Source organism: Tribolium castaneum, chromosome 1, assembly GCF_031307605.1.
Source record: "Tribolium castaneum strain GA2 chromosome 1, icTriCast1.1, whole genome shotgun sequence".
In the NCBI taxonomy this organism is placed as follows: Eukaryota; Metazoa; Arthropoda; class Insecta; order Coleoptera; family Tenebrionidae; genus Tribolium; species Tribolium castaneum.
The window spans coordinates 10,152,573-10,180,160 of record NC_087394.1 but is presented as its reverse complement, the minus strand read 5'-3'; the positions used below and the strand labels follow the sequence as shown (position 1 = coordinate 10,180,160).

The 27,588-nt window shown below is 34.0% G+C and overlaps 6 protein-coding genes and 1 long non-coding RNA gene across 8 annotated transcripts; 4 read left to right on the top strand and 3 right to left on the bottom strand.

Annotated features, from left to right (window-relative positions):
* Positions 1–346: 346 nt before the first annotated feature.
* On the top strand, positions 347–5,652 carry LOC660744 (cytochrome c1, heme protein, mitochondrial). Its single transcript, XM_008200757.3, has 5 exons — positions 347–625; positions 821–868; positions 918–1,066; positions 4,292–4,584; positions 4,959–5,652. Exons 1-5 carry the CDS (start codon positions 554–556, stop codon positions 5,315–5,317), a joined length of 921 nt encoding a protein of 306 aa, XP_008198979.1. The 5' UTR covers positions 347–553; the 3' UTR covers positions 5,318–5,652.
* A 2,431-nt stretch (positions 5,653–8,083) lies between these two features.
* On the bottom strand, positions 8,084–9,419 carry Uev1A (Ubiquitin-conjugating enzyme variant 1A). Of its 2 annotated transcripts, XM_961252.5 has the most exons (4): positions 9,316–9,419; positions 9,125–9,238; positions 8,791–9,059; positions 8,084–8,740 (listed from the first exon to the last, which is right to left on the bottom strand). In XM_961252.5, exons 2-4 carry the CDS (start codon positions 9,147–9,149, stop codon positions 8,600–8,602), a joined length of 435 nt encoding a protein of 144 aa, XP_966345.1. In that variant the 5' UTR covers positions 9,150–9,238; positions 9,316–9,419; the 3' UTR covers positions 8,084–8,599. The 2 variants fall into 2 exon arrangements, with proteins under 2 accessions (XP_966345.1, XP_015834018.1); XM_015978532.2 differs by lacking the exon at positions 9,316–9,419 and having other exon boundaries at positions 9,125–9,309.
* Positions 9,420–11,692: 2,273 nt separating this feature from the next.
* On the top strand, positions 11,693–14,083 carry LOC660684 (uncharacterized). The gene is made up of 2 exons (XM_966896.5): positions 11,693–11,890; positions 11,940–14,083. The coding sequence occupies exons 1-2, from the start codon at positions 11,805–11,807 to the stop codon at positions 14,029–14,031; spliced, it is 2,178 nt and encodes a 725-aa protein (XP_971989.2). The 5' UTR covers positions 11,693–11,804; the 3' UTR covers positions 14,032–14,083.
* A 384-nt stretch (positions 14,084–14,467) lies between these two features.
* Positions 14,468–15,636, bottom strand: LOC135266271 (uncharacterized). Its single transcript, XR_010334172.1, has 3 exons — positions 15,546–15,636; positions 14,658–14,723; positions 14,468–14,599 (listed from the first exon to the last, which is right to left on the bottom strand). It is a non-coding gene; the product is annotated as an uncharacterized LOC135266271 (long non-coding RNA).
* Positions 15,637–15,906: 270 nt separating this feature from the next.
* LOC100141719 (uncharacterized) lies at positions 15,907–17,942 on the top strand. Its single transcript, XM_064359736.1, has 2 exons — positions 15,907–15,917; positions 16,796–17,942. The coding sequence occupies exons 1-2, from the start codon at positions 15,907–15,909 to the stop codon at positions 17,889–17,891; spliced, it is 1,107 nt and encodes a 368-aa protein (XP_064215806.1). The 3' UTR covers positions 17,892–17,942.
* On the top strand, positions 17,931–21,807 carry LOC135267898 (uncharacterized). The gene is given in 2 exon segments (XM_064359719.1): positions 17,931–17,938; positions 20,603–21,807. Coding segments are annotated over 2 exon segments (1,161 nt in total). The 3' UTR covers positions 21,756–21,807.
* On the bottom strand, positions 21,747–25,743 carry LOC660627 (dynein axonemal assembly factor 4). Its single transcript, XM_966843.4, has 2 exons — positions 24,421–25,743; positions 21,747–22,042 (listed from the first exon to the last, which is right to left on the bottom strand). The coding sequence occupies exons 1-2, from the start codon at positions 25,325–25,327 to the stop codon at positions 21,804–21,806; spliced, it is 1,146 nt and encodes a 381-aa protein (XP_971936.2). The 5' UTR covers positions 25,328–25,743; the 3' UTR covers positions 21,747–21,803.
* Positions 25,744–27,588: the final 1,845 nt, after the last annotated feature.

The following is a 27,588-nucleotide window of genomic DNA, read 5'->3' as shown; positions in this document are numbered from 1 at the left end:
AGAAAATTTTCACTATTTTTGCAACAACTAGTAGCGATTTTTTATTACAACAAACGATAAAACGTAACACTATTAAATCAGTGATGGGTTATGTGTTAAAACTTTTGACGTAACAAAATTTATTCAATAAATAATCTCCCATTTATTCGTTGTTACGGGACGCTACTGTTTTTTGCACTACTGCCAATATGACGAGTTCGAAGTAAAAAAAATAACTCGGCTGTAATATACTCTTAAGTGGGTTAATGCATAATCATATACGATGTGTGGGGGCTCCAGGTAGTTAAAGGGCCTCAAAAAGTGTGAAAAAAGTTGATTTGTTCAAATGCAAGGCGCCTTTTGGTGGCAAGTGCCACCCAAACGGAGTGAAAATCCCCACGGTGCCTATTACGTAAAGCTGTCAAAATTCTGTTATCCTTCCCTTGGAACGAAGTCGTTCACGTGAAGGATAAACTTTGGCTTTTCTCCGTCAGTTTATGCATTTGCTGCATATTTCAAGTCCCATCGGTTTTTAGACGGGGATTCTGTTGACCTGTGACCACCCTTAGTCAACATGGCTGCGAGTGTTGGAAGGATTTGCGGGGCTGGACTTCTGAAACCCTCCTGCGGTAAAACAGTAACTCAGGTAAGTTACCCCTCATTTTCGCGAAACCAGCGCAGTAAGATTTGTTATTGACCATTTGCCAAAAAACGGACTTTAAATCGGCACGTTATTCGAGTTCTTATGAGACGTTATGTCATCACTTTATTTCTTAGTTGGTGATTATTTTTTGGATTTAATTGCATTTAGCGGTTATGTAATGTTGCGATTACGTTTTAGATCAGTTCCTTTTCGACTACGAGGGAATGGACCAGAGGCCGAAAAGCTGTAAGTTTGGCCAGTTTGGGTGGGATATTTGTTACGTTGATAAATTTAGTTAATAGGGACTTTGGGAGCGTTGGCTGGGGGCGCCGGTGCGTTGGTTTTCGCCCTTGAACAGTCAGTCAAAGCCTCAGATCTTGAGTTACACCCCCCTAAAAACCCATGGAGCCACAACGGTATTCTCAGCTCACTTGACCACTCCAGGTATTTATTTTGGCGTCAGAAGTGTGGAGGACTTAAATTAAGGGGCGAAACCAAAGCCAGTAGATATAGAATGCACTTTTTTATGAAGTCTTTGGGTTTGGTGGAGCAACAGTAAAGAGATGGCGCCACTGTCGTTATTATGCCTAATTGCCTGCCCAAACTGTTTTGGACTAGTATTTCCATTCTTCAAGTTATTAATTTTTAAGAGTAACAGTTAAAGTGCTGTGGTTTCGGAATCGGACTGCATTGCACCTTTGGGCTTTGGCTATTTCCTAACTTAAGAGGTGATGACTGATGACAGTGATAATTGATGATCTGTGCTGTAAAATTTATAATTATCAAGAAAAATTCAATTTTAAAACAGTTGTGGAAACTGAAGAAAATTTCCTTCTTTAATTTGAACTTTGAACGTCGCAGACGTTGAGACAATAATTATTAGGAGAAGCGCAAAAATTGAATTAGATTTATGAGATGATAGAAAATATCTTTTCATGGTTTTGAGTCTTTCTTATTTTACCAATTCCCGCAAAACTATGGCATAAAATGAGATTTGAACCACTGCAATGTCCTTATTATGATTTGATTTGTTTCGAAAAATTCCGTTTAGTTTTGAAAGTATCGCTATTTGTGTACACATATTACACATTTTTGGCCGCCTTTTTGCCTATGGTGAACGATTTTATCGAGCAATTTTCTATGTTTTTTTTATGAAAGCTGCTTTCTAATCGTACTAAACATGAGGAATTTCGAATTTCGATCAACAGTTTTGGAAGTACTACGTATATCGGCGAAAATCCTGACCAAATATAAAAAAAGTTAACAATGAATTAATAAAAAACCGACATCGTACATCTAAAGAGGAAATTTTGAATGTTTTAAAATATTATTTATTAACAACTTAATAGTTACCGAAAATGTCAATAATTTTTTTTGACTGCGTTAAAGTTGAAGTTAAAAAAATATCCCAACAGTTTTGGAAGTACTACGTATATCGGCGAAAATCCTGACCAAATATAAAAAAAGTTAACAATGAATTAATAAAAAACCGACATCGTACATCTAATGAGGAAATTTTGAATGTTTTAAAATATTATTTATTAACAACTTAATAGTTACCGAAAATGTCAATAATTTTTTTTGACTGCGTTAAAGTTGAAGTTAAAAAAATATCCACGTTCAAGTGAATTTGACCATAATATAGCTAGCTATAGCTCGTAAAAAAAGCTCTGATAGTTTGTTGTCAAAGGAACTTACATGTTCTTTATCATCATTCAATAGATGGTTCGAGACCTTTGAATCATTCTGTATATTTATTAAGAAAACAGCAAAGTGTGTAGGAAAAAATACAAAAAATAATTTATTCTATAAACGGATTCTTTCTATGAGTAAGTAGGTGTGGTTGATTATCCTACAGGTTGCATAAATGTAATATTACGATTTTCTTGTTTTTCAAAGCCTCAATGCATTCATTCTATTGATATCCCGTGGTCAACAGGTCGTTTAAATAGTAATCATAATAAGACAGCTAAAAATGCTATAAATAAATGGAAAAAATGAACTAATTTGTGATGTTTCAGTGGCATTAATTCTAAAATTTGTCTTTTCATTCATGAATTTTTCTAATTAACGTTAATTTGTAAAAGTGAAAATACCTCAGTACCTGAATTGGACAATCATCAAAACAAATAGATTTTGATACTTCTTTCATTTTTGTTGTATATTCCATTTCAGTTCATAGTAGAATTGCAACAGCGCATTGAATTTTTTGGAGTGAAAAATAAAGCACAAATTGAGAGTTTCTGCAAAAGAAAAGAATTCTGTGTTAAACTAAACCCCACCGTCACGTTTTGAGCTAAGAAAACCCTCTAGAAATCCTCAATTTGTGCTCCATTTTATTCCAAAAAATTCCAATGCGTTGTTGCAAAATTCTATTATGGACTGACATGGGATATAGGTCTGTGAAGGCCCGTGTCAATATTTTATTATATTCAGTGAATCTAAGTGAACGAGATCCAAAATAATTCAATTTTCTAAACTCCAAAGTCTAGTGTGGCGGAGAAATGTTTATGATGTAATTGTTGACTAAATTTTACGGAAACGTGAGAAAAAAATTACAATTAAAAAAAAATCAAAAATTGTAACTATTACATAAAGTAAAAACTTCGGTACGAAGCAAATGTTTACGGCTTTCATGATATCAACTGATTGACGTTTATTTTTTATTTTTCATAAAGTAGTTCATAGTTACCATGAGTGAGAGTAAAAACAACGTTTAGAAGCAAATGCAGAGGATTGGTGCTTTTGTTAATAGATTTTATTTAATTATTATTATTATTTTAAAGTACTTTTCCTTGGGCCTAGTAGCCCTCGGGCCAGTAAACCCGTTGCCCATGGTCATTAAGACCCTTATAAGTCCGTTGGTAGATAAATACCTATATCATTATTTTAATAAGGGTGGGTACATTCTGTAGACCTTTATTGCTCATGCTCTGAGTGTGGGCCATTCATCTTTTACAGATTCAGTTTTACGACGGTTTTAAAAGAAAATCTCAAAATCTTTATTAAATGCCATTTTTTGTACAATTTTTGAAATACTAGTGATTTGATTAAGTCCCACATCCACACCAACACTGTTTTAAAACCCACGATGCTGGGACTTCCCAAAAATATTTCCATTTTTGTTACAGTTTCTTTATTTGATTTCCTAAGAACTCGTTAGTCATCCTCATCCCTTTACCGTTCTCAGGGATTTGCCTACGCTTTGTATTATAATTGATAAAAATAGCTATTTTTAGCAGTTTATTAACGAATTCATAAGATTGAAGTTACTGCTTGAGAAACTTCCCAAAAACTTCACTAGATAATTATTAATTAGTAATTACCATTGTACTGTCCTCTATGCAGGGCAGCAAATAAGAATGGATACAGCTAAATATGTTTTTTTATTATAATGTTTATTACAACTGTTGATATTTAATTCGTCGTTTCTGTTGATGATTGCGTTTTGATTCCCGACATAGAAATGTAAAGTAATTTAATAGTAAAATAACTTGAAAATGTTTACGAGTTATTTAGTCCTTAAAGCTTCATTTTTCAATAAAAACAAATGTAATTATCTATAAACCTGTGTTGCTGTTATCTCTTAAAAATTAAGAAATTAAAATATATAGGAAGGAAGTTATACATAAGTTGTAATAACTGTTTTTGAATCCTTGTCGCTTTCAGTGTGAGAAGAGGCTACCAAGTCTACAAACAAGTGTGTGCCGCTTGCCACTCCATGAGATTCATTGCCTACCGTAACTTAGTTGGAGTGTCACACACAGAAGAGGAAGCTAAAGCCGAAGCCGAAGAAATCATGGTTACTGACGGCCCCGATGAAAACGGAAACATGTTTCAAAGACCTGGAAAATTATCCGATTATTTCCCCAACCCCTATCCCAATGAAGAAGCTGCTCGTGCCGCCAACAATGGCGCTTTCCCACCGGATCTTAGCTACATCGTGTTGGCCCGTCACGGAGGTAAATCTTCCGCCAAAAAGTTTTGTACATTATTTGTGCGTTAGATATTTTACAGCATCCAGTTTTGTTATAGTTATTAATAATACGAGAGCGAAAACACAAGCTTAAAGTTCGAGGGCTGTCGTTATGCAACGAGCGTATGCGAGTGCATACCTTGACACCCGAGAACTTTAAGCGTTTTCGTATGAGTATTAAAACACGTTGCTATGGGAACGTATTTATAATTTAGGATTCAGATATTAAAAACAAGGCTTAAAATGTTATCAACAAAAAAAAAATATATTAAAACTTCAAGCTGTAAAGTTATCTGCACGAATAATGTAAATAGCTATAATCACACTTTATGTTTAAATAATAATTTTGGTGAATTTTAGGGGAAGATTACATTTTCTCTCTACTGACTGGCTACTGCGACGCCCCAGCTGGAATTGTTTTGAGGGAAGGCCAGTACTACAACCCGTACTTCCCCGGAGGCGCCATTTCGATGGCCCAGGCCCTCTTTAACGAAGTCATAGAATACGAAGACGGGACACCCGCAACTGCCAGTCAATTAGCAAAAGATGTCGCCACTTTCCTCAAGTGGACTTCAGAGCCGGAATTTGACGATCGCAAGAGAATGGTCATTAAAGCCACTGGCATATTTACGCTACTTATTGGCATTGTTTACTACATGAAGAGACATAAGTGGGTGTCTCTCAAAACGCGTAAAATTGAATTCAAACCGAGGAAGTAAGTGGCAAATAGTTGAACACTCTTAGCGTGACGTTACTCTGGCTAGTTCTGTTTAAGCAAATGTAAAATTACTTTTATAAGGTTTATTTTTTGTCCCGTCCCATCATGATGTAAATAACTAGGAAATTTAATATATGATTCTTCTTTTTATTTGGCTGTAGCGATGTCCATTGCCATTTCACCATTGTCACGTTATTTGTTAACAATATATTATTTAAAAGTTAGACAATTTTTTTATTTGTGCTGAGGTGCAGCGAACGCAACAACAATCATTTTTTGCCTACTTTTTTCAGTGGTTGGATGTTGTTTTTCGAAAATAAATGTGATTTGTTTTAATTACTGTTTTATTCGTCCACACTAAATATTTATTCATTTCGCGTACACAAAGCGTATTATAACTAGTTTTTGTATGGAAATTAGAATTCTGTTGGTCGATCACGTGCTTTTATTATGGATTGCCAGTGGAAAATGCTGTAAATATTTCATGAACGCATGTCGTCTAATCTGTTTTAAAAGGTATTGAAAAAATTCGTGCACAGAATCAAAAATCGAACCTAATGTCATTTTTGCCTCTTTAAGGACCCTAAGGGTTTGAGAAACATAACAAATGCAGAAAATGTTCTGGAGTGAATTTAAAAACAATAATTGAAACAAAATATCATAACTTAAAAACTATTGGGAATTTGGCCATTTTCTCGACGCCAAATCGATTCCCCAGCTCATTTTACATATGTTTACATCAAAATAGTTCTACTTTATCAAATAGTTTTTTTGTAATCGACGTTGCAAACAAAATTGTAAAATTGCAAACAAAAACAAAAACTGAAAAAAAATTCATAACTTAAAAACCACTGTGAGTTTGGCGATTTTCGCGACGCCAATCGATTCCCTAGACCATTTTACATAAGTTTACATAAAAATAGTTTCACTTTTTCCAATAGTTTCGCCGTAATCGACGTTTGAAAAGTGAGTGTGTGAACATTTCAATATGTTTTTACATTGATCTGGCAATAACTCGGGAATTAATAAAGGTACCCTGTAAATCTCTTTTGGTAATCTATTTAAAAAAAAAAAAAAAGATCATTGTTCTCCCATTATCAGTTTTCCAGAAAATTGGAAACAAAAGCAAAAATTAGAAAAAAAATCATAACTTAAAAACTATTAAAAATTTGGCAATTTTCTCGACGCCAATCGATTCCCCAGATCATTTTACATGGGTTTAAATAAAAAAAAAATTATAGAAAAAATTGTATAATATTTAACATTAACCGGAGAATTCGACTGAGCGAAACGTTATACCCTAACAGACTTTTTGGATTGACTTTGATTGAAATCAGACACTTTGAAATCAAACCAAATAATGTTTTTGTACTTTTAAGGGTTACACACGATTTGAAAGACTAAAAATGTACTGAATTCTTTACGACCATTAGTTTTCAAGAAAAAAGATCGTTTAAATTTCTCAAAAAATCGCCCTAATTTAAACTGAGGGCGTTTAGGAAAACAATAATTTAAAAAAAACTAGCAAATACTTAGAACTAATCGAAGAATTCACCTGAAGAAACCATTTTGCTCTGGAATTTTTAGTTTTCCAGCAATATTTTTTTTATAAAATATTAAAATTAAAGACTCCACATTATGACCATTCGAGAAGAATTTGAGATGCAAATCGTTGTTTTTTATTCCTGGGCTGTTTTGGTGTTCCCAAGAAAACCGCAAAAATTTGTAAACTATCGGCAAGGATCAGAAAAGTCAAACATTTTAAAATCGGACCAATTGACATGTTTTGTATTTTTAAGAGTTACAAAAAAATGCATAAACATTTTCTGGAGCGAATTCGTCGGAAACTATTATGTTCGTAAATCGAAGTTAAATTCTCTACACAATTTCATTGATCCTTCTTTTAATAAATGTTTCATGCTCATTTAAGCATCGATTTTTTACTAACTGATCCCGCATTTTTGCTTAAACGTCCTTTAAAAAACTAAAAATAATAATCATTAATCACACAGCCTTAAGAGTGCAAGTGATTTTTTTTTTCAGAATTTGTGGAAAAATTCTTTCGATACAGGTAGTTAAAATTGATTATGTCTCTGCAAAATAAAATATCATTTCTTCGGTCATTCTAAAACAAACAATGCTTAAATGTCGAGAATGTTGTTTTGTGCCAAAAGAAAGCAAAAAAATAAAGCAACTCACAAAAAAAATTATGAATAAATAAAAATCAAATATCTAAACGATAAACGTAATTTTGGGAGTGTTACAACAATTTTTTACGTTCGTTTTAGGACGACACTACAATTCATAAACTTTTATTAATATTTTTAATTAATTAATAATTTAAACAATAAATTATATTACCGTAAAAATTCCCAATCAATTTTATATCGTAAAAACGTTTCAAATGTGGTAAAATCAAGCGCTGATAACTGATTAAAATACTCCACCATAAATAGTTTTCAAGAATTAATTGAAAATTTGCACTTTAAAAGCTCTAGAGGGTTCGGTTTTATAAAAAACTATTTCAACCGGAGACTTCGCCTATTCAAATCGTTCTGACCCAATTTTCAAGTTATTTTTTTAGTGCAAAATAAAAAAATGTCTGTTACCGGAACCTCTCCGGGTTTTGATGATTAAATAAGTGCTCTGAAGCGAATTCTGATGTTTTTTTATTTTTGCAGTAAATTTTAACGAGAAAAACGCATTTAAAGTGACAAATTTTCACTTTTCATTCAGTTTTTTTTTAATTGGAATAAAAAGAAGCGTCTAAAATTAGTTTGTTTTATTATGACGTTGATGAGTTAACATGAAATGTAGACAAGTGCGCGATGTGTTGAAGTTGTTTGAGCCAGTCAAACCCACAACAATGAGTAGACATGTAAAATAAAAAATCTGAGTTACAAATTTATTTGATTATAATCACAAATTAATTACGATTAGAATAACAATTAAAACCTGCACAAATAACGGCAACACATCCTATTATAAAACTTTATTATGAACAGAGTAATTACATCAGCAGTACAGTTCTATAAATGCTGGACAGTATGAACTTATGGCGAATCTAACTTTTATGACCTAAAATTAATTTAGCGGTGTAGCCATGAAGCTGTACACATAACTTAGCCCCTCTGCATCTTGTCCCTTTCATGTCATTTGGGTAACTAACTTAATGATTGATACTTATTCACAAAAGACAACAAGACTGAGTTGTGCAGGTATCAACACTCAGAGGGCAGTTGGCTGCAGAGGGCAACGGGGACGTGTTGGGAGGGCGCAAGGGCTAGAAACAACTGCCCTCTGGAGGCTGTGTAAGTTTCATGTTTTCTTTGAGTGTCATTAACCGACGCAATTCTTGTAAAACTGTCTTAATCGTGTAGTCCCGCTGCCACCGCGCTAGGACTGGAACTTGCCTATTGTCCACCTAGGCGACAAAATTAGCCCCAACTTACGCACCCACCCGGCTCCACTTACCACCCCCGTGCTGCTATTAATACAATTCATGTTGATCCTAGAAATGAACTTTGCCGAAGGCGCATCATCGGGGTACCTCTGCCCGCACTCAATCTTCACTGAATACATCCTATTCTCATACGGGGTCCTAGGGGGGCCAATGATCATCCCCATCCAGTGAGTCAGAGTCATGTCATCGTCGTTTTCCAAGCCCCAGCTGATGGTGCCGTCCGATACGCCCTTCTGGCCCGCTTCTAGCTCCTCCAGAAGCCGGAAATTTCGGGGCACCACTGCCAAAAACACGCAAAATTTACCCAATTTGATGATAAAACACACGGATTAATTATTAACTTACCCACACCGGTTGATGGGGCCGCCATGATTTTTATGCACCGCGATGAAATATCACTGAAGGTGTAATCGCCCGATTTACGGATTTAAGCACTTGGGAAAATCCGTGTCGATGAACCTATAATGGAATATTATGTAAATTCGCGACCATCTATAAATAAAACGGATTTTTTTAGCGTTTCCCTAAAACAGCACCTTTCAATTTTTCTACACCCTGTCAATTCTGGGGAATTTCTAGTTTACAGTGCTTCCACCAGAAGCCGCAATGTTGGCTATAATGTGGCCACCACGAAATCCAAAATTTTCCGCACTGTTAAGTAAATTATTTAATTATTGAAATAAAGTAAATTCGGTTCTAAAATTTAGCTTGAATTAAATAAGAGTGGGCAAAGTTCAATTCCAAATCAGTATCATGCAATGTCGTCAACCTCTGGTGAATTTTTGGCAATTTTTTTAATTTTTGAACCCGTTTGGAATTGTTCGAAAGCCTGGTGATTGTGTAAAGAATTTTGAAAAAATATTATCGCACAAGAATTAACAAACTTTGTTTTTATGTCTTATTTTGTAGGGTTCTTAAGAGAAAATGGGCACAAAGCACTTGCATTTTTGGAGTGAAATAAAGCACAAATTAAGAGTTTCTGTATAAAAAAAACAAAAGTATGTGTTAAACTGAGTCCTAACGACAAATTTAGGGCCAAAAAACCAACAATAATGTTGAAAAATATTGTTATTAAAACTATAGTTTCAAAATTATAAAACGCCAACATTTTATCGAATTATTTTGTTAAATAAGATTGATAAAATTGTAAAATAGGTATTAATGATTAGATATTATCTCTTTCAAAACTATAAAAAATGCTAACGTTGCATTTTCTCTCAAAATTAGGTGTTAAAAATTATTCATGCACTTCTAGCTAATGTAATTTATAGTTTCTATAATTATATTTATAATTTATTTATTTATAAATATTATTTATTTATATTTATAATTTATGCAATACATAGCTAATGCAATTTATAGTTTCAATGAGAGATCATTAATAACTATTTTACATTTTTATCATTCTTATTAAAAAAAATAATTTAATAAAATACGACGTTTGAGTCTTTATAGTTTATAGGTATTGCTAAAGGTTAAAAACAAAGCATAAAATAAAAGTTTAGTGCAGAAACAATACAAAAAATATTCATGATAAAATCTTGAAAGAGAGCAGAGTAAGATCTAAAAGAAAATATGAAAAGATTAAAATAAATGTAGATGAAATGTTTTTAAAATAATTTATAAAAAAATCTGAAGATGAATTTATACCATACCTAATCTAGGAACAGTGTTAATAAAGAATTTAACAAGGATATTAAAAAAATCAACAGAAGAATTTATTTAATAAAGTTTTGGATCTACATACGATTTTAGAAAAAAAAAAGAAAAGAGTACAGAAACAAAATAATGTTAAAGAGTAATCTGTAATAATTCTAAACAAAATTGTACTCGTAGAAGAATATTTTAAAAACGCACAGTGGAATCCAAAAGAGAATTTTGCAAATATGTAGAAGTGTTTATAAGAAAATGAGCCTAGAAAATAATTATATAGAAAATCTAGACATGTTAATCATGAATCTAAAGCAGAATCCAGATTTTAGATCAAAAAAACGGCTTTATAAGAATCGGAGATAAATTTTAAATTAGGAAAACTGTAGATAAGAATACAGAAACAGTGCAGAAGAATAATCTGAAAGAATTCTAAAGGAATAACTAGAAAAGAATTTTGAAGACGCAGGGAAGAAATAATAATCTAAAGAAGAGTCTGGATTTCAAATCTATCAATGGCTTTAGAAAAGGATCAAAGAAGAATTTTAAGAAAAATCTAAGAGAAAAGTACAAACACAAATCTTTAAAATAATCTTGAAAATATAGAAAAAGCATAGAGCAAAAACTATAAAGAAGTTTGTCAAGAGAATTTTATAAAAAAAACCTGAAGCTGGGTTTACAAAATAATCTAAAGAAAGATCCAGTATCACAGAAGAATCTTAAGAAAAATTTAGAAATGAGGACAGGAAAATGTTAGATAACGTAGAAAAACTCTAAACAAAACCATAAACGAATTTTGGAAAAACGCAAAGTAGAACATGAAAAAAAAATTCTTAAAAAAAAAATAAAAAAAAAACAAAAATACTACCAACGTTTCGACACTTTTTTGGGATTCTTCAGAGCTGTCTATGATATCCGTTTAACCAAATGGTTCCCTTCCACGTTGTTTTAGTTAAAGCTTAAGATAAAGCAAGATATATATTTTTTAATATTTCCCTTGTATAGTCCTGAAGAAGCTCCAAAAAAGGTGGCAAAACGTTGGTAGTAATAAAAAAACAACAGCGATGAACCGTGAATCAAGAAGCCTGATTTTTGATCTATAGAAAAGAATCAAAGAAGAATCTTAGGAAATATGTAAATAGAAAAAAAGAAAAAAGACGCAGAGTAGAATCTAATGAGAGAGAATTTGTTTGCCTTTTTATTTTTTACCAAGCTTGTTTGAAAATTACAAGTGGTACAGTACCAAAACTTGATAAATCATGGTCTGCAACGTGAAAATCTTATTTAGTAAAAGTCACTAAGTTGACCGCCGACCCCGTGCGGTAAAAATGTTGAGGTTATATTTTTAAAATAATTTTCAATAAAACAACTAACAATGGCATTAACACTGTTGGGAAAGCGTATCTTGTCAAGACGGCCACAACTTCTCAACTCCATTAGAAAAAATGGCTACATCGTTTTGTAAGTTGCGACCATTCCTCGCCCCCTTAGTCTGATTACCACCTTCCAGGGTGCCAGAAATCGGTGAAGACTTACCCGAGAAAAACCCCCTCCTCCAGAACGACGGCTTGCCCGAATTCAGCAACATCACCATTGAAAATTGCATGGCAGCAATCGCCAAACAAACGCTCGACTTGGAGGCCGGTGTGAAAGAAATCGAAACATCGTTAAGCGAAACCGGAACCACTGACATTTTCCACGACGTGTTTCAAGTCCTGGAGGAGATCGTGGCGCCCTTGGACCTAACCTGGGGGCTATCAAAAACGCTCTACTTAGGTAACAGTAGTCTAATGCCCACCAAAAGCTACTTGGCCATCCACGACCGCGCAAAACGGGCCCGTGCCGCGAAATTCAACAGTCCGGTGATTTACGAGTCGGTTAAAAGGGAACTGCAGGGCGAAGCCCCCCACAGTGAGGAGGAAACTAGGATATTGAACAAATTCGCTTTGGAGGGCAAACTAAACGGTCTGGAACTCACCGACTCGCAGAAAGTCCAGCTCAAGCAACACATTAACAAACTCACAGCTGAGCGGTTGCAGTTCAAGCAAAAAGTCGACATTTGTACCAAACAATTTTCTCACACCATCCGGGACTCGTCGATTGTGCGCGATTTTCCGCTAGATTTGCTAAAAACGACGGCTTCAAATCCGTTAAAACCGCTCGATGGCCCCTGGAAGGTGACTCTGGACCCCCATGTTTACTTGCCGATTATGGAACATTGCCCTGAACGTGAAATACGGTGGAATGTCTGGCAGGCGTTGGTAAGTCGGGGCTCGGGTTATGGGGATCGTGATTTGTCAACGGGGGTCCATTTGGAGGAAATTAGGTTTGCGAGACGCGATTTAGCTAAATTGTTAGGTTTTGAAACGTATGCTGATCTTTCAATGGAGACGAAAATGGCAGAGAATGTTGGTAATGTGAACAGTATGTTGCATACTCTCCTTGAGAAGGCTAAGCCGGCACAAGAGACTGAACTGGCCAGTTTGTACGAATTTGCCCTCGAAAGGGGGTTCAAGGGGGGTAGGATCGAACTGTGGGACGTTCCGTATTGGAGGAAGAAACAGCTCAAAACACTGTTCAATTACAACGAGGAGGAGTTCAAGAATTATTTTCCCCTACCCACGGTTTTAACCGGTTTGTTTGAGCTGTGTGAGAGATTGTTCAATGTGGTGATCAAACAACGAAACGACATATCTACCTGGCACAAAGACGTCAAATTTTACGATATTTTCGAGCCCCAGACAAGCGCCCCCATTGCCGGGTTTTACCTCGACCCGTACGCGCGCTCAGACGAGAAAATAACCATCCAGCAAAGCAACGGTTGGATGGTTGGCATCCAAAGTCAGAGCAAAATCACCGCGACTAAACCATTAGCAGCCCTCATCTTCAACTTTGAGCCCCCTTCAGGCAACAAACAATCTCACTTGACGTTCAAAGAAGTCAAACACTTGTTCCACAAGTTTGGCTTAGCCCTCCAGCATTTACTCACTCGAACCACGTACTCAGAAGTCTCAGGGTCCTCGAATATTGAGTGGGATGCGGTCGAAGTCAGTGGCCACGTCCTGGCCCACTGGCTGTACAATAAGGAGATAATGCAGAACATTTCTTGCCATTGTCACAGTCGGGAGAAACTCCCCGAAAGTATGTTTGATTGCTTGATGGAGGCGCACAAGCACTTGGCCGGGATTGACTTATCGAGAGAGCTGTATTTGGCGGCGCTTGATTTAGAACTGCACCATTCGACCGAGTATTGGCTGGAAATAGTGAAGAAGTTGTGGCCGCAGTTCCGGTGCTTCCCTCTTGATAAACTCGACTCGCATCCTTGTTCCTTCACGCAGATTTTTACAGAGGAGTGGGCTGCGGCTTATTACTCGCACGTCTGGTCGAGGATGATTGCCGCTGATGTGTACAGTGCGTTTCATGAAGTGCAGGGAGATGACCAAAAAATTAGAGATGTAGGGAAGAGATATAGGGAAACGTTTTTGGCCTTGGGAGGTAGTTGCCATCCTAGTAAAGTTTTTAGGAAGTTTAGAGGACGGGATCCGTCGCCGAACGCGTTGCTTAGGTCGCTAGGTTTAAAGAAAAGTAAGATAGAGAGTTAATTATTTGTATATTATGTAGGTGTTGTAAAATAATTAAAAATGAGACTGTTAATCTGTGTTATTTAAACTGTCCAGAGCTTCCTCTAGTTGCAAATGAAACTTTCTCTGATTAATCCTAACTTAACTAAGGCAATGCCACGTGTGTCGATGCACAAAGCTCTTTCTCTCAAATTTAGAGGTCTAAAGCTGCGCTGAAATCCTTAACGGCCTTATTATAATTTTCTAAAACCAATTTTTTAAATTTTCTTATTACATGGTTGCTTATGAAACGTCCTTTTTCTTAGGTATTGCAGTAGAATAATTAAAGGTATGACGACCTGGAACTTTATCTAGGAAATCCAATCTTTTAAAGTTATTTTGTTATTTAAATTATTGTAAAATAACGGATTTGTTAAACACAACACATGTGTTCAACAGCTCTAAATGCGGGAAAAATGGCTTACTCATCAATCACTTGCCATTCAAAATAAATAAATAAAATGCGGTTATGAAGATCTTCCCTATTCCTCTATTCTCTATTCCTTAATTTTTCGGGACCTGTTACGAAAGGTAAAATGATACAATCAACCTGAAAAACAAGTCAGAATTAGTTTAGAGACTTTAACATGTTTTATTTTAGATGTTACCTTATTTTTTTGGAATAATTATTATTCGCACTAAATCAGTCCTTATGTGTTCGTCAAATCTAAAAACTAAATACTAATAATAATAACAAAGAATTAATTTAAACATGCAAAAATTAAAATTCTCTTTGATATTCCGGCAATACGTTCAGTGAATACCAAATAAATGAGAATAAATTTATTCACACATATGATATGATTTTCCCAGTTATAGACTAAAAAAAAACATTAAAATTAGCATAAAGTTGCAGTTTGAATAGAGACTGTATTAAGTATCGGGTAATTATAGTGATTAAATTAGCTATTAAACAAACGAATAATCTAACATCAGTTTCTTCAAATTTTATTTTTTGTTTGTGCTTTTTAATATTTTTAATCCTTTAAGAAAATCATTTCTGTTAATGCATATAATTTAAAAACCTATTCAAGTGAAGTATGAAAATTTCCAACATTTTTTTTTTCTCTTAAGGTTGGACTATACTGAGAACGTCTGTTCAAGCAAGCGCTTGAACGCAAAATTTGAAATTGGATTTTTAAGAAAAGTAATAAACACAATGCTTTCTTTACAATTATATGTTGTTCCTAAATTCAGTCACTACCTCACAGGTCAGTTTGTATTTCATTTTAAGTATTTGTTACCGAGTTTAAACGGGTTAAAAAGTCGATTTAATTTGTTGTTCTATTAAAAAAACTGTAAGTTCAAATTGCTTGAAAAAAATATGGTGATTTTTTGAGGACTTAAGGAACAATATACATAAATTTGAAAAAAATTGTTAGTGTCATTTAAAAATAAAATGAAAAAACCTCAATTTTTAGCCTTTTTATTTTTTAATTAAAAAATGGTACTGTATTTTTTGATATTTTTTTTTATAGGTTTTGTATATGACTTACTTGTAATACTATATTTTTTATGCCACTTGAACTGCAGGTTTTTCCATAAAAACATTAAGATCATTACGCTGTTTACCTCGTTATAACTTAGTTACAAATATTTAAATCGAGATAAGAACTGATCTGTGAAGTAGTAAATGAAGCTAAGAACATCATCTAATTGTAAAAAAAAACTGTTTTGTGTATTATTCTTGTTAAAAATTGAATTTCAAATTAGTGCATTCGCACGCCCGCCTGGACGCTGAGCCCAGTACAGTTCAACCTTAAGGGCCCCCTAAACGTACAATCAAATTTTATTAAACTGGTTGTACAGATAAACTGCGCAAACAAAATTAGTGCAAGACTAGACATTAAAACTAAGATGACTTATACGTTTGAATAATTGAATGTAATTACTCCTATCATCTTTTTCAAAAATCTGCTCCTTTTTGTTCTTCAAAATATTTAATAATGGAAGAGAGATATTAAAAAAATAATCGCATTTAGCAGTTCACACTTTTGTGGTAAAAACCTTCATGGAGTGTTTTGTCGCAGCAAAACCAATCATTTCATAGCGGCAACCTAAGACGACCTTACCTTACCTAGAGAAAAAGATCGGCAAACTTGTCATTTAGAGTAATTCCAAAACTGTATGCACTCACTGCTAATAAATAATTCCGACTTCTTAGAAAATCGTCGCAAATACTTTTCAAAAACTGCGGATTGTGTTCTAAACACCACGGACCTTCTTGCTTCTGTTTATTTTGTAAGCCACTCGTTCTTTTTTTCCTGTTTCAATTTTTTACAAGAAGTGGAAAATTTTTTCAGACTGATCGAAACTGTGATTGTTTGGCTTGATCTGTTTGAAGGCAAAACGTGAGATTTTGGTGGATGCGCCGGTTTCACTTTCATCTTTTGACTGCTTTTAATCTTCGTTTTGTCTGTTTTATGACTGGTTTGTGGTATAATTTCGAACTCTTTTATGCGTTTTATTCTCGTATTTCATAATGTTTTTTTTTTCTCGCAAATTTGCATTGAGCGTCATTTCTTCACGCAAGTCTATGTCGCTTTTGTTCAAACGTTCGATTTGTTCTTCTTGGATTCGGTTATGTTCTTCTTTGACTTTTTTAGTTCTTGTTTTTTATTTGATTTTTTTTTTTTTCAATAAAACACTACTATTTTTTTAACAGTATATTGAACAAACTCTTTTAAAGTATCAAACCAGCACAAAAAAGTGAATTGGCCAGTTTATACAAATTTTAACTTGAAAGAGGGTTCAAGGGGGGTAGAATCGAACTGTGGGACGTCCCGTTTTGGAGGAAGAAACAGCTCAAAACACTGTTCAATTACAACGAGGAGGAGTTCAAGAATTATTTTCCCCTACCCACGGTTTTAACTGGTTTGTTTGAGCTGTGTGAGAGATTGTTCAATGTGGTGATCAAACAACGAAACGACATATCCACCTGGCACAAAGACGTCAAATTCTACGATATTTTCGAGCCCCAGACAAGCGCCCCCATTGCCGGGTTTTATCTCGACCCTTACGCGCGCTCAGACGAGAAAATAACCATCCAGCAAAGCAACGGTTGGATGGTTGGCATCCAAAGTCAGAGCAAAATCACCGCGACTAAACCATTAGCAGCCCTCATCTTCAACTTCGAGCCCCCTTCAGGCAACAAACAATCTCACTTGACGTTCAAAGAAGTCAAACATTTGTTCCACAAGTTTGGCTTAGCCCTCCAGCATTTACTCACTCGAACCACGTACTCAGAAGTCTCAGGGTCCTCGAATATTGAGTGGGATGCGGTCGAAGTCAGTGGCCACGTCCTGGCCCACTGGCTGTACAACAAGGAGATAATGCAGAACATTTCTTGCCATTGTCACAGTCGGGAGAAACTCCCCGAAAGTATGTTTGATTGCTTGATGGAGGCGCACAAGCACTTGGCCGGGATTGACTTATCGAGGGAGTTGTATTTGGCGGCGCTTGATTTAGAACTGCATCATTCGACCGAGTATTGGCTGGAAATAGTGAAGAAGTTGTGGCCGCAGTTCCGGTGCTTCCCTCTTGATAAACTCGACTCGCATCCTTGTTCCTTTACGCAGATTTTTACAGAGGAGTGGGCTGCGACTTATTACTCGCACGTCTGGTCGAGGATGATTGCCGCTGATGTGTACAGTGCGTTTCATGAAGTGCAGGGAGATGACCAAAAAATTAGAGATGTAGGGAAGAGATATAGGGAAACGTTTTTGGCCTTGGGAGGTAGTTGCCATCCTAGTAAAGTTTTTAGGAAGTTTAGAGGACGGGATCCGTCGCCGAATGCGTTGCTTAGGTCGCTAGGTTTAAAGAAAAGTAAGATAGAGAGTTAATTATTTGTATATTATGTAGGTGTTGTAAAATAATTAAAAATGAGACTGTTAGTCTGTGTTATTTAAACTATCCAGAGCTTCCTCTAGTTGCAAATGAAACTTTCTCTGATTAGTCCTAACTTAACTAATGCATTGCCACGTGTGTCGATGCACAAAGCTCTTTCTCTCAAATTTAGAGGTCTAAAGCTGCGCTGAAATCCTTAACGGCCTTATTATAATTTTCTAAAACCAATTTTTTTAATTTTCTTATTACATGGTTGCATATGAAACGTCCGTTTTCTTAGGTATTGCAGTAGAATAATTAAAGGTATGACGTCCTGGAATTTTATCTAGGAAATCCAATCCTTTAAAGCTATTTTGTTATTTAAATTATTGTAAAATAACGGATTTGTTAAACACAACACATGTGTTCAACAGCTCTAAATGCGGGAAAAATGGCTTACTCATCAATCACTTGCCATTCAAAATAAATAAATAAAATGCGGATATGAAGATCTCCCTATTCCTCTATTCTCTATTCCTTAATTTTTAGGGACCTGTTACGAAAGGTAAAATGATACCATCCACCTGAAAAACAAGTCAGACTTAGTTTAGAGACTTTAACATGTTTTATTTTAGATGTTACCTTATTTTTTTGGAATAATTATTATTCGCACTAAATCAGTCCTTATGTGTTGGTCAAATCTAAAAACTAAATACTAATAATAATAACAAAGAATTAATTTAAACATGCAAAAATTAAAATTCTCTTTGATATTCCGGCAATACGTTCAGTGAATACCAAATAAATGAGAATAAATTTATTCACACATATGATATGATTTTCCCAGTTATAGACTAAAAAAAAAACATTAAAATTAGCATAAAGTTGCAGTTTGAATAGAGACTGTATTAAGTATCGGGTAATTATAGTGATTAAATTAGCTATTAAACAAACGAATAATCTAACATCAGTTTCTTCAAATTTTATTTTTTGTTTGTGCTTTTTAATATTTTTAATCCTTTAAGAAAATCATTTCTGTTAATGCATATAATTTAAAAACCTATTCAAGTGAAGTATGAAAATTTCCAACATTTTTTTTTTCTCTTAAGGTTGGACTATACTGAGAACGTCTGTTCAAGCAAGCGCTTGAACGCAAAATTTGAAATTGGATTTTTAAGAAAAGTATTAAACACAATGCTTTCTTTACAATTATATGTTGTTCCTAAATTCAGTCAATACCTCACAGGTCAGTTTGTATTTCATTTTAAGTATTTGTTACCGAGTTTAAACGGGTTAAAAAAAAGTCGATTTAATTTGTTGTTCTATTAAAAAAACTGTAAGTTCAAATTGCTTGAAAAAAATATGGTGATTTTTTGAGGACTTAAGGAACAATATACATAAATTTGAAAAAAATTGTTAGTGTCATTCAAAAATAAAATGAAAAAAACCTCAATTTTTAGCCTTTTTATTTTTTAATTAAAAAATGGTACTGTATTTTTTGATAATTTTTTTTATAGGTTTTGTATATGACTTACTTGTAATACTATATTTTTTATGCCACTTGAACTGTAGGTTTTTCCATAAAAACATTAAGATCATTACGCTGTTTACCTCGTTATAACTTAGTTACAAATATTTAAATCGAGATAAGAACTGATCTGTGAGGTAATAAGTGAACCTAAGAACATCATCCAATTGTAAAAAAACGGTTTTGTTTATTATTCTTCTTAAAAATTGAGTTTCAAATTAGTGCATTCGCACGCCCGCCTGGACCGTGAGCCCAGTACAGTTCAACCTTAAGGGCCCCCTAAACGTACAATCAAATTTTATTAAACTGGTTGTACAGATAAACTGTGCAAACAAAATTAGTGCAAGACTAGACATTAAAACTAAGATGACTTATATGTTTGAATAATTGAATGTAATTACAACTATCATCTTTTTCAAAAATCTGCTCTTTTTTGTTCTTCAAAACAATTAATAATGGAAGAGAGATATTAAAAAAATAATCGCACTTAGCTGTCCAAACTTTTGTGCTAAAAACCTTCATGGGGTTCTTTGTCGCAGCAAAAACAATCATTTCATAGCGGCAACCTAAGACGACCTTACCTTACCTAAAGAAAAAGATTGGCAAACTTGTCATTTAGAGTAATTCCAAAACTGTATGCACTCACTGCTTCTGATAAATAATTCTGACTTATTAGAAAATCGTCGCAATTATTTTTCAAATACTGCGGATTGTGTTCTAAATACCACGGACCTTCTTGTTTCTGTTTGTTTTGTAAGCCACTCGTTCTTTTTTTCCTGTTTCAATTTTTTACAAGAGGTGGAAAGTTTTTTCAAACTGACCGAAACTGTGATTGTTTGGCTTGATCTGTTTGAAGGCAAAACGTGAGATTTTGGTGGATGCGCCAGTTTCACTTTTATCTTTTGACTGCTTCTAATCTTTGTTTTGTCTGTTTTATGGCTGGTTTGTGGTATAATTTCGAACTCTTTTATGCGTTTTATTCTCGTCTTTCATAATGTTTTTGATTTTTTCTCGCAAATTTGCATTGAGCGTCATTTCTTCACGCAAGTCTATGTCGCTTTTGTGCAAACGTTCGATTTGTTCTTCTTGGATTCGGTTATGTTCTTCTTTGACTTTTTTAGTTCTTGTTTTTTTATTTGTTTTTTTTTTAATAAAACACTACTATTTTTTTAACAGTATATTGAACAAACTCTTTTAAAGTATCAAACCAGCACAAAAAAGTGAATTGGCCAGTTTATACAAATTTTAACTTGAAAGAGGGTTCAAGGGGGGTAGAATCGAACTGTGGGACGTCCCGTATTGGAGGAAGAAACAGCTCAAAACACTGTTCGATTACAACGAGGAGGAGTTCAAGAATTATTTTCCCTTGCCCACGGTTTTAACCGGCTTGTTTGAGCTGTGTGAGAGATTGTTCAATGTGGTGATCAAACAACGAAACGACATATCCACCTGGCACAAAGACGTCAAATTCTACGATATTTTCGAGCCCCAGACAAGCGCCCCCATTGCCGGGTTTTACCTCGACCCGTACGCGCGCTCAGACGAGAAAATAACCATCCAGCAAAGCAACGGTTGGATGGTTGGCATCCAAAGTCAAAGCAAAATCACCGCGACTAAACCATTAGCAGCCCTCATCTTCAACTTCGAGCCCCCTTCAGGCAACAAACAATCTCACTTGACGTTCAAAGAAGTCAAACACTTGTTCCACAAGTTTGGCTTAGCCCTCCAGCATTTACTCACTCGAACCACGTACTCAGAAGTCTCAGGGTCCTCGAATATTGAGTGGGATGCGGTCGAAGTCAGTGGCCACGTCCTGGCCCACTGGTTGTACAGCAAGGAGATAATGCAGAACATTTCTTGCCATTGTCACAGTCGGGAGAAACTCCCCGAAAGTATGTTTGATTGCTTGATGGAGGCGCACAAGCACTTGGCCGGGATTGACTTATCGAGGGAGTTGTATTTGGCGGCGCTTGATTTAGAACTGCATCATTCGACCGAGTATTGGCTGGAAATAGTGAAGAAGTTGTGGCCGCAGTTCCGGTGCTTCCCTCTTGATAAACTCGACTCGCATCCTTGTTCCTTTACGCAGATTTTTACAGAGGAGTGGGCTGCGGCTTATTACTCGCACGTCTGGTCGAGGATGATTGCCGCTGATGTGTACAGTGCGTTTCATGAAGTGCAGGGAGATGATCAAAAAATTAGAGATGTAGGGAAGAGATATAGGGAAACGTTTTTGGCCTTGGGAGGTAGTTGCCATCCTAGTAAAGTTTTTAGGAAGTTTAGAGGACGGGATCCGTCGCCGAACGCGTTGCTTAGGTCGCTAGGTTTAAAGAAAAGTAAGATAGAGAGTTAATTATTTGTATATTATGTAGGTGTTGTAAAATAATTAAAAATGAGACTGTTAATCAGTGTTATTTAAACTATCCAGAGCTTCCTCTAGTTGCAAACTGAAACTTTCGTTGGGGATGAGAGCAAGACTTGCTTTCAGTTCACCAATTCCTTCTCTAATTAGTCCTAACTTAACTAAGGCAATGCCACGTGTGCCGATACACAGAGCTCTTTCTCTCAAATTTGAGGGAACTTCGGGTTTCATGAGGTCTATAGCTGTGCTGCAATCCTTAACGGCCTTGTTATAATTTCCTGAAACAATGTTTGTTGTTTAAATTTGTTTGTTTGATAATAGATGGTTGTTTATGAAATGGGTTTTTTTTATAATATGATATTGTAAAAGAAGTAATCTTTGCTTGTCTTTAACAGTTTTTAGGGTTTAAAGTCTCACACTTTTCGAAGAGACATAACTGTGTCCCTTACATTTTCTTTTATATTTTTAATTGTATTGACTGAGTTTCTAATGAATTCTTTTAATTTTTTTATTACGGTTTTAGACATAATTTTTCTATGAAATATTTTGAATTTGAATATATATTGCTTATGAATTTTTGAGAATATGTGGTCATCTCAAAATTACGTCTCTTTTTAAATTTAAAAGAGAACAAGTAAATTTTTATTACGACTGTCAAGTTTTGGTATTATTTGAGCAAAACACAATTTAGTTTACAGTACACATAAATAGGTATCTTGCTTCCTAGTCCAAAATCAGGACTTTTAATGAATAATACAGAGTGTTTTTGTAACAATAGAAAAAAATTTACAGGGAGATTTGCCAAATAAATATTTGTTTATAATACCTGGCATGTGCAAATGAAAACATTTAGGCTCGGTTTCTGCTACAATTAAACTTCAGTTAAATTTTATATATCAGTTACGACGTTACAAATAGTTGCTAATTTAATTGGTATTCATATGTTTAAACTGAGGTTTAAATAAAATTTGTCTCTCCGTTAAATATGTTTCCAACAACTGGGCCTTAATCAGTTTTATATTACCAAGCGATTTTTTTTATCAAGTTATCCATGACGGTTACCTCAGCAGTGAAATATATTGCATAAGTAACTTCAGCATTGCTTTATCTGTCAATATGTCCAAAATGTTCATAGAAGAACATAAAAATATTTTTAATCATTATTTCCAACATGAACATCGGGTTAACGTAACTATTATGGATAACTAGATCAAAATTTTAGAAAAACTCACGGTATAAACGCTAACAATTATTGATGTTTGGGTTACAGAGAATGTATCTAATAACATATTTCTATAGAACCATTTATTAAAGAAAAAGGTTACGATTAGGCAACTACTGGAAATGTGTGTAAAGGATAATTGTTTTCAAAATTTCGCTTTTGTATTTTGTATTTTCTTTATTCAATTCAAGCCAAATTTTTTTCGATGATATCTTCTTTTAACTGTAAGCCAAATAATGTAAACAATTAGACAAGGAATTCGCATAGAATAGAGCAACTTTTTTTAAATTACTGTAGAACAACCTATTTGTTTTTTAACAAATAAGTGGCATATCTACTCAACTTATTTTGCCATTTAAAAGAGTTAATAAAATGCAGAAATTTAAATCCTTATTCTGAGTGTTTTTTAGATGAAAAGTTAAGATAAATTAATGTTGAAGTCAACATAAAGCAACACAACTTGAAAATAAACACGTAGGAATTAATTTTAAAAATTTCAATAAATAAAGAAACAATCAACATTTAAATACTAAAGAATAAAAAAAGCTTGACGTAAAACTAATGTCGGAGTCTATAAATTACGTAAATACAAATAAAAACATTTTAAAAAAGTTAAGATTATTCATAAATTTCAATCAGTAATTAATAATATTTTTACAGTGTTATTATTATTAATTAATTAATTTATTTTATTAATAAGCCCTTAATTATTAATAAGGACTTCAGGATTTAATCTGATATTCTGGCAATACTAATACGAGTAGAGTGATACATTAAGTTAATACCAAATTCGAGTTCACAACTACAAAAATATTCAAACATGTCATAGAACCATTTTTTAATTAATTTGCCAAAAAAATGAACAATGATTTAAGCTGTTTCAAAACTATAAAAACGCCAACGTCGCATTTTCTTTCAAAATTACCTAGCTGTTTTAAATTATTCATGCACTTCAAAAAATAATAGCTAATGTAATTTATACTTTCAATGAGAGATCTAAACATTATATCGTCTATTTTAGAATTTTATTAATCTTGTTAAAAAAAAATCGGTAAAATGCGACGTTGGCGTTTTTATAGTTTATAACAACTAATATAATTACAAAATAATTTATGTCAACAAGTTACTTAACGTAAGTTAAAATATAAATTAAAGAATTCTTTCAATTATTTTTCTATGGTAATTTTCCGTAACTTTAATGCGTCAGAAAATTAAATAAATAAATAAATAAATAAAAGAAGACACCAAGTGGAATATCAAAATCTAGCTGATCAAAATATTTAAGAACAGAACAATGATATTAAAAATGTTTTCAACCGTTGACTCCTCGCGTCTTCGCATTTATTAGAAATATCTACAAACTTTTGTGGTGAAAACCTTTACGGGGTTTTTGTCAAGATAAAAATAATATTTTCAGATAACAATAGCGCTTACCTAGAGCAAAATGCGCTTCGGCCCTCCCAACATAAAGATCAGCAAACTTGTCATTAAGTGTAATTCCAAAACTGTATGCACTCACTGCTCCTAAATAATTGCGACTTCTTAGAAATTCGTCGCCTTTACTTTTCAAAAACTGCGGATTGTGTTCTTCGGGACGTAGATCTTCGCTAATAAACCCAACCGATCTTCTTGCTTCTGCTTGTTTTCTCAGCCACTCGTTCTCTTCCTCCAGTCTCGATTCTCTGCAAGGAGTGGGAAATTCTCTCGGAGTGAACGAAACTGTGATTGTTTGGCTTGATCTGGGTGGAGGCAACACTTGGGGTTTTGGTGGAGGCGCCGGCGAAGCCGGTGGTCTCACCTTTTTCTTTTGACTGCTTTTAATCTTCGTTTTATCTGTTGTCTTACGGCCAGTCTGTGGCATAATTTCGAACTCTTTTAACGCATTTTCCTTTTCGTCCTTCTTGATGTTTTCGATTTTTTCTCGCAGGTCGGCATCGAGTGCCATTTGTTCACGCACTGCAAGTCTCTTTAACTCGCTTTTTTTGTTCAAACGTTCGGTTTGTTCTTCCTGGATTCGCTTATGTTCTTCTTCGATGTATGTTTTTTTCAGTTGTTGTTTTTCGGCCTTCGGTATGCCCAGTTCGAGGTTTTCCCAAGTTGTTGCTTCGCATTTTATTAATTCGAATAAAATGTGCGTTGAGGTGAACGTACAACTGCTGGTTTTCGGGTCAATTTGTTTGTAGAGAAAAACTTCGAAGAAGTATTGTTCGAAAGATGCTTTGATGTATAATTTCGAGTAAAAAATGTCCACTTTGGAATGATGGATTCCTCTTAGAGGGACCTTTATGGTTACTGTATTGTCGGTTTGGGACCACTCGATGTCTTTTATGATGATTGGCATTTTGTGAAATTGTTTCAATTTCTGACAAGAGGTGAACTTTTATCACATGTAACATGGAAGTATTGCTTAGTGATTGCGTAGTTACACTTTTATTACTTGAGAAACTATAATATCGAGCGATTTGGTGGCATGGTGTACCAGTTACGATTTTTGATCCGGTGGTTGATCTATTTCATTATCTTGCACAAATAATTATTAAACTGTATTGAATGAAAACACGTTAAGGAGATACAAGTGTTCAATAACACAGCTAATAATTAAGGGTCGCGTTTTGTTTTTTATGGCAAATTTTGAGCTCGTATTTAGCTAAAAGACTTCTAGCAAAAAGTAGCTCCCATTTCAAGAGAAAAGAGTAAAGGTTGAAACAACCCCTCACTTGTGAAAAATTGCGACAACAAATTATTATCAAGGCTTTTGTCATTTTACTTACAATCGAATCGATGAGTAAATCGCCATCTATCGCCTGTTGGCAACAGTAGTAGCACATTTCAGATTTTATGCTTTTATATTTTAATGTTTACAGCTTTTCAAAATTTTGATTGTAGGTAATTACTTTATGCTGTGTGCTTCCGTGAAAAAATAGCAAGGCATTGTCGTTTTACTTTTTTTTATTTCGAGATCTTACTGTTTTGACTAGTACGTGCCTTTAGAAAGTAATTACTGATAATGATAAACATTATGAACATATACAGGATGTTCAAAAATTGTTCATTAAGAAGCCAATGGAATTCAAATTCAATGTGTCGCCTCATGCATACAACTCTTTATTATTTTTTTGTATTTTTCGGCAAAGTTGTTTCAAGTGGAGGGTTTATCTTGATTTAGGGTTTATATTTCCGTGATTTTTGTTGTTGTGTATTCTTTTGTTTTTGGTTTTGAAACCTTTTTATTTTATTTTGACGAATCTGTCACTATGAAGGCATTCTCAGTTTGAATTAAGCGGCACACTAGATTCAAATTATGACTTGGTGAACAACCATTGTTGAACACATTGTACTATTTTGAGAATAGAACATTGTTTTTCAGTTATGCGAATTTTGTTTCTAAATGTCGATCAACGACGAATCAACTATGCAAATTATTTTTTAACTAATAATTCGAAAAACCTTATTTGCCACAACAATTACTTTACATAATAAACCAGAGCACATAAAATGATAATAAAAAAATTTGAAAAATATCGGGTTTATACAAAAAGAAAAATAGTAACGAAATTAACAAATTTGTGTATTGAAATTTTCATAGATTCTTATTTCCACGTTACAAAAAACTAAAATTTGAAAAGCAATTTAGGCAAATAGATTTACAGTCAATTTTTAGTATATGTATAATTACGTAATTTGACATATGAGGCCTAAAAATATCAAAGGGGGAAAGTGCCAAAATAAAAAAAAATAGTTATTCAGTTAAAACTTGTTTAAAGATACAGTAGCAGTTACGTACTTACAAGTTTTAGCAACTTTATCATAGCCGTAATTTTTTTTAGTGCATATCTTTTTTGTGACATTATTCCCCACGGCCTTTAGGTTTTTTACGTAATCTCATTTTAGAAGAAAATGGCACTTAGCCCCTTTGGTATTTTAACGCTTTATTTGTTAATGCAACGTAAATAGCAACTTTATGAAACATTTATGCCTTCGCGAGTGTCGTAAAAAGCACGAGTGTCATAATAGCCTTTCGATAAATGAGAGTTACTTACACTTTTTTTCTAAAATCCAACCGGTTAAAATAAAAAACTTATTTTTTTTTCAAAATGTCGAATTTATTTTTAAATGTTACATTCTCATTGGTCGCAAGTTGTCCTCGTGGTCGCCACACTGTATTTCTATTCGTCACGAGCCAGTATCGTAATAAAAAATCTGTATCTTAATGAGTTCCATTAAAGTGTAACGAATCAAATAAAGTATTTGGGAATAGAAAAAATTATAACTTTTTTTGTTGGTAACATTTTAAGCCTTCTTTTTAATATCTGAATCCTAGATTATAAGTACTATTTTAAAACACATTTCTCACATCAACGCGTTTTTACTTTTATAAGAACACGTTTCCCGTAGGAACGTGTTTTAAATCTAATTAAAATACGTTTAAATTTAAGCGAAAACGCTTAAAGTTCTTGGATGTCTACAGCCCTCGAACTTTAGGCTTATGTTTTTGCACTTGTATTATTAATAACTATAAAAAATAGTATTATTTTTAAATAAATTATTGTTTCGTTTTAACTCCACATTAGAGGTATCTAATCCGAAAAAAATTCAAGATTT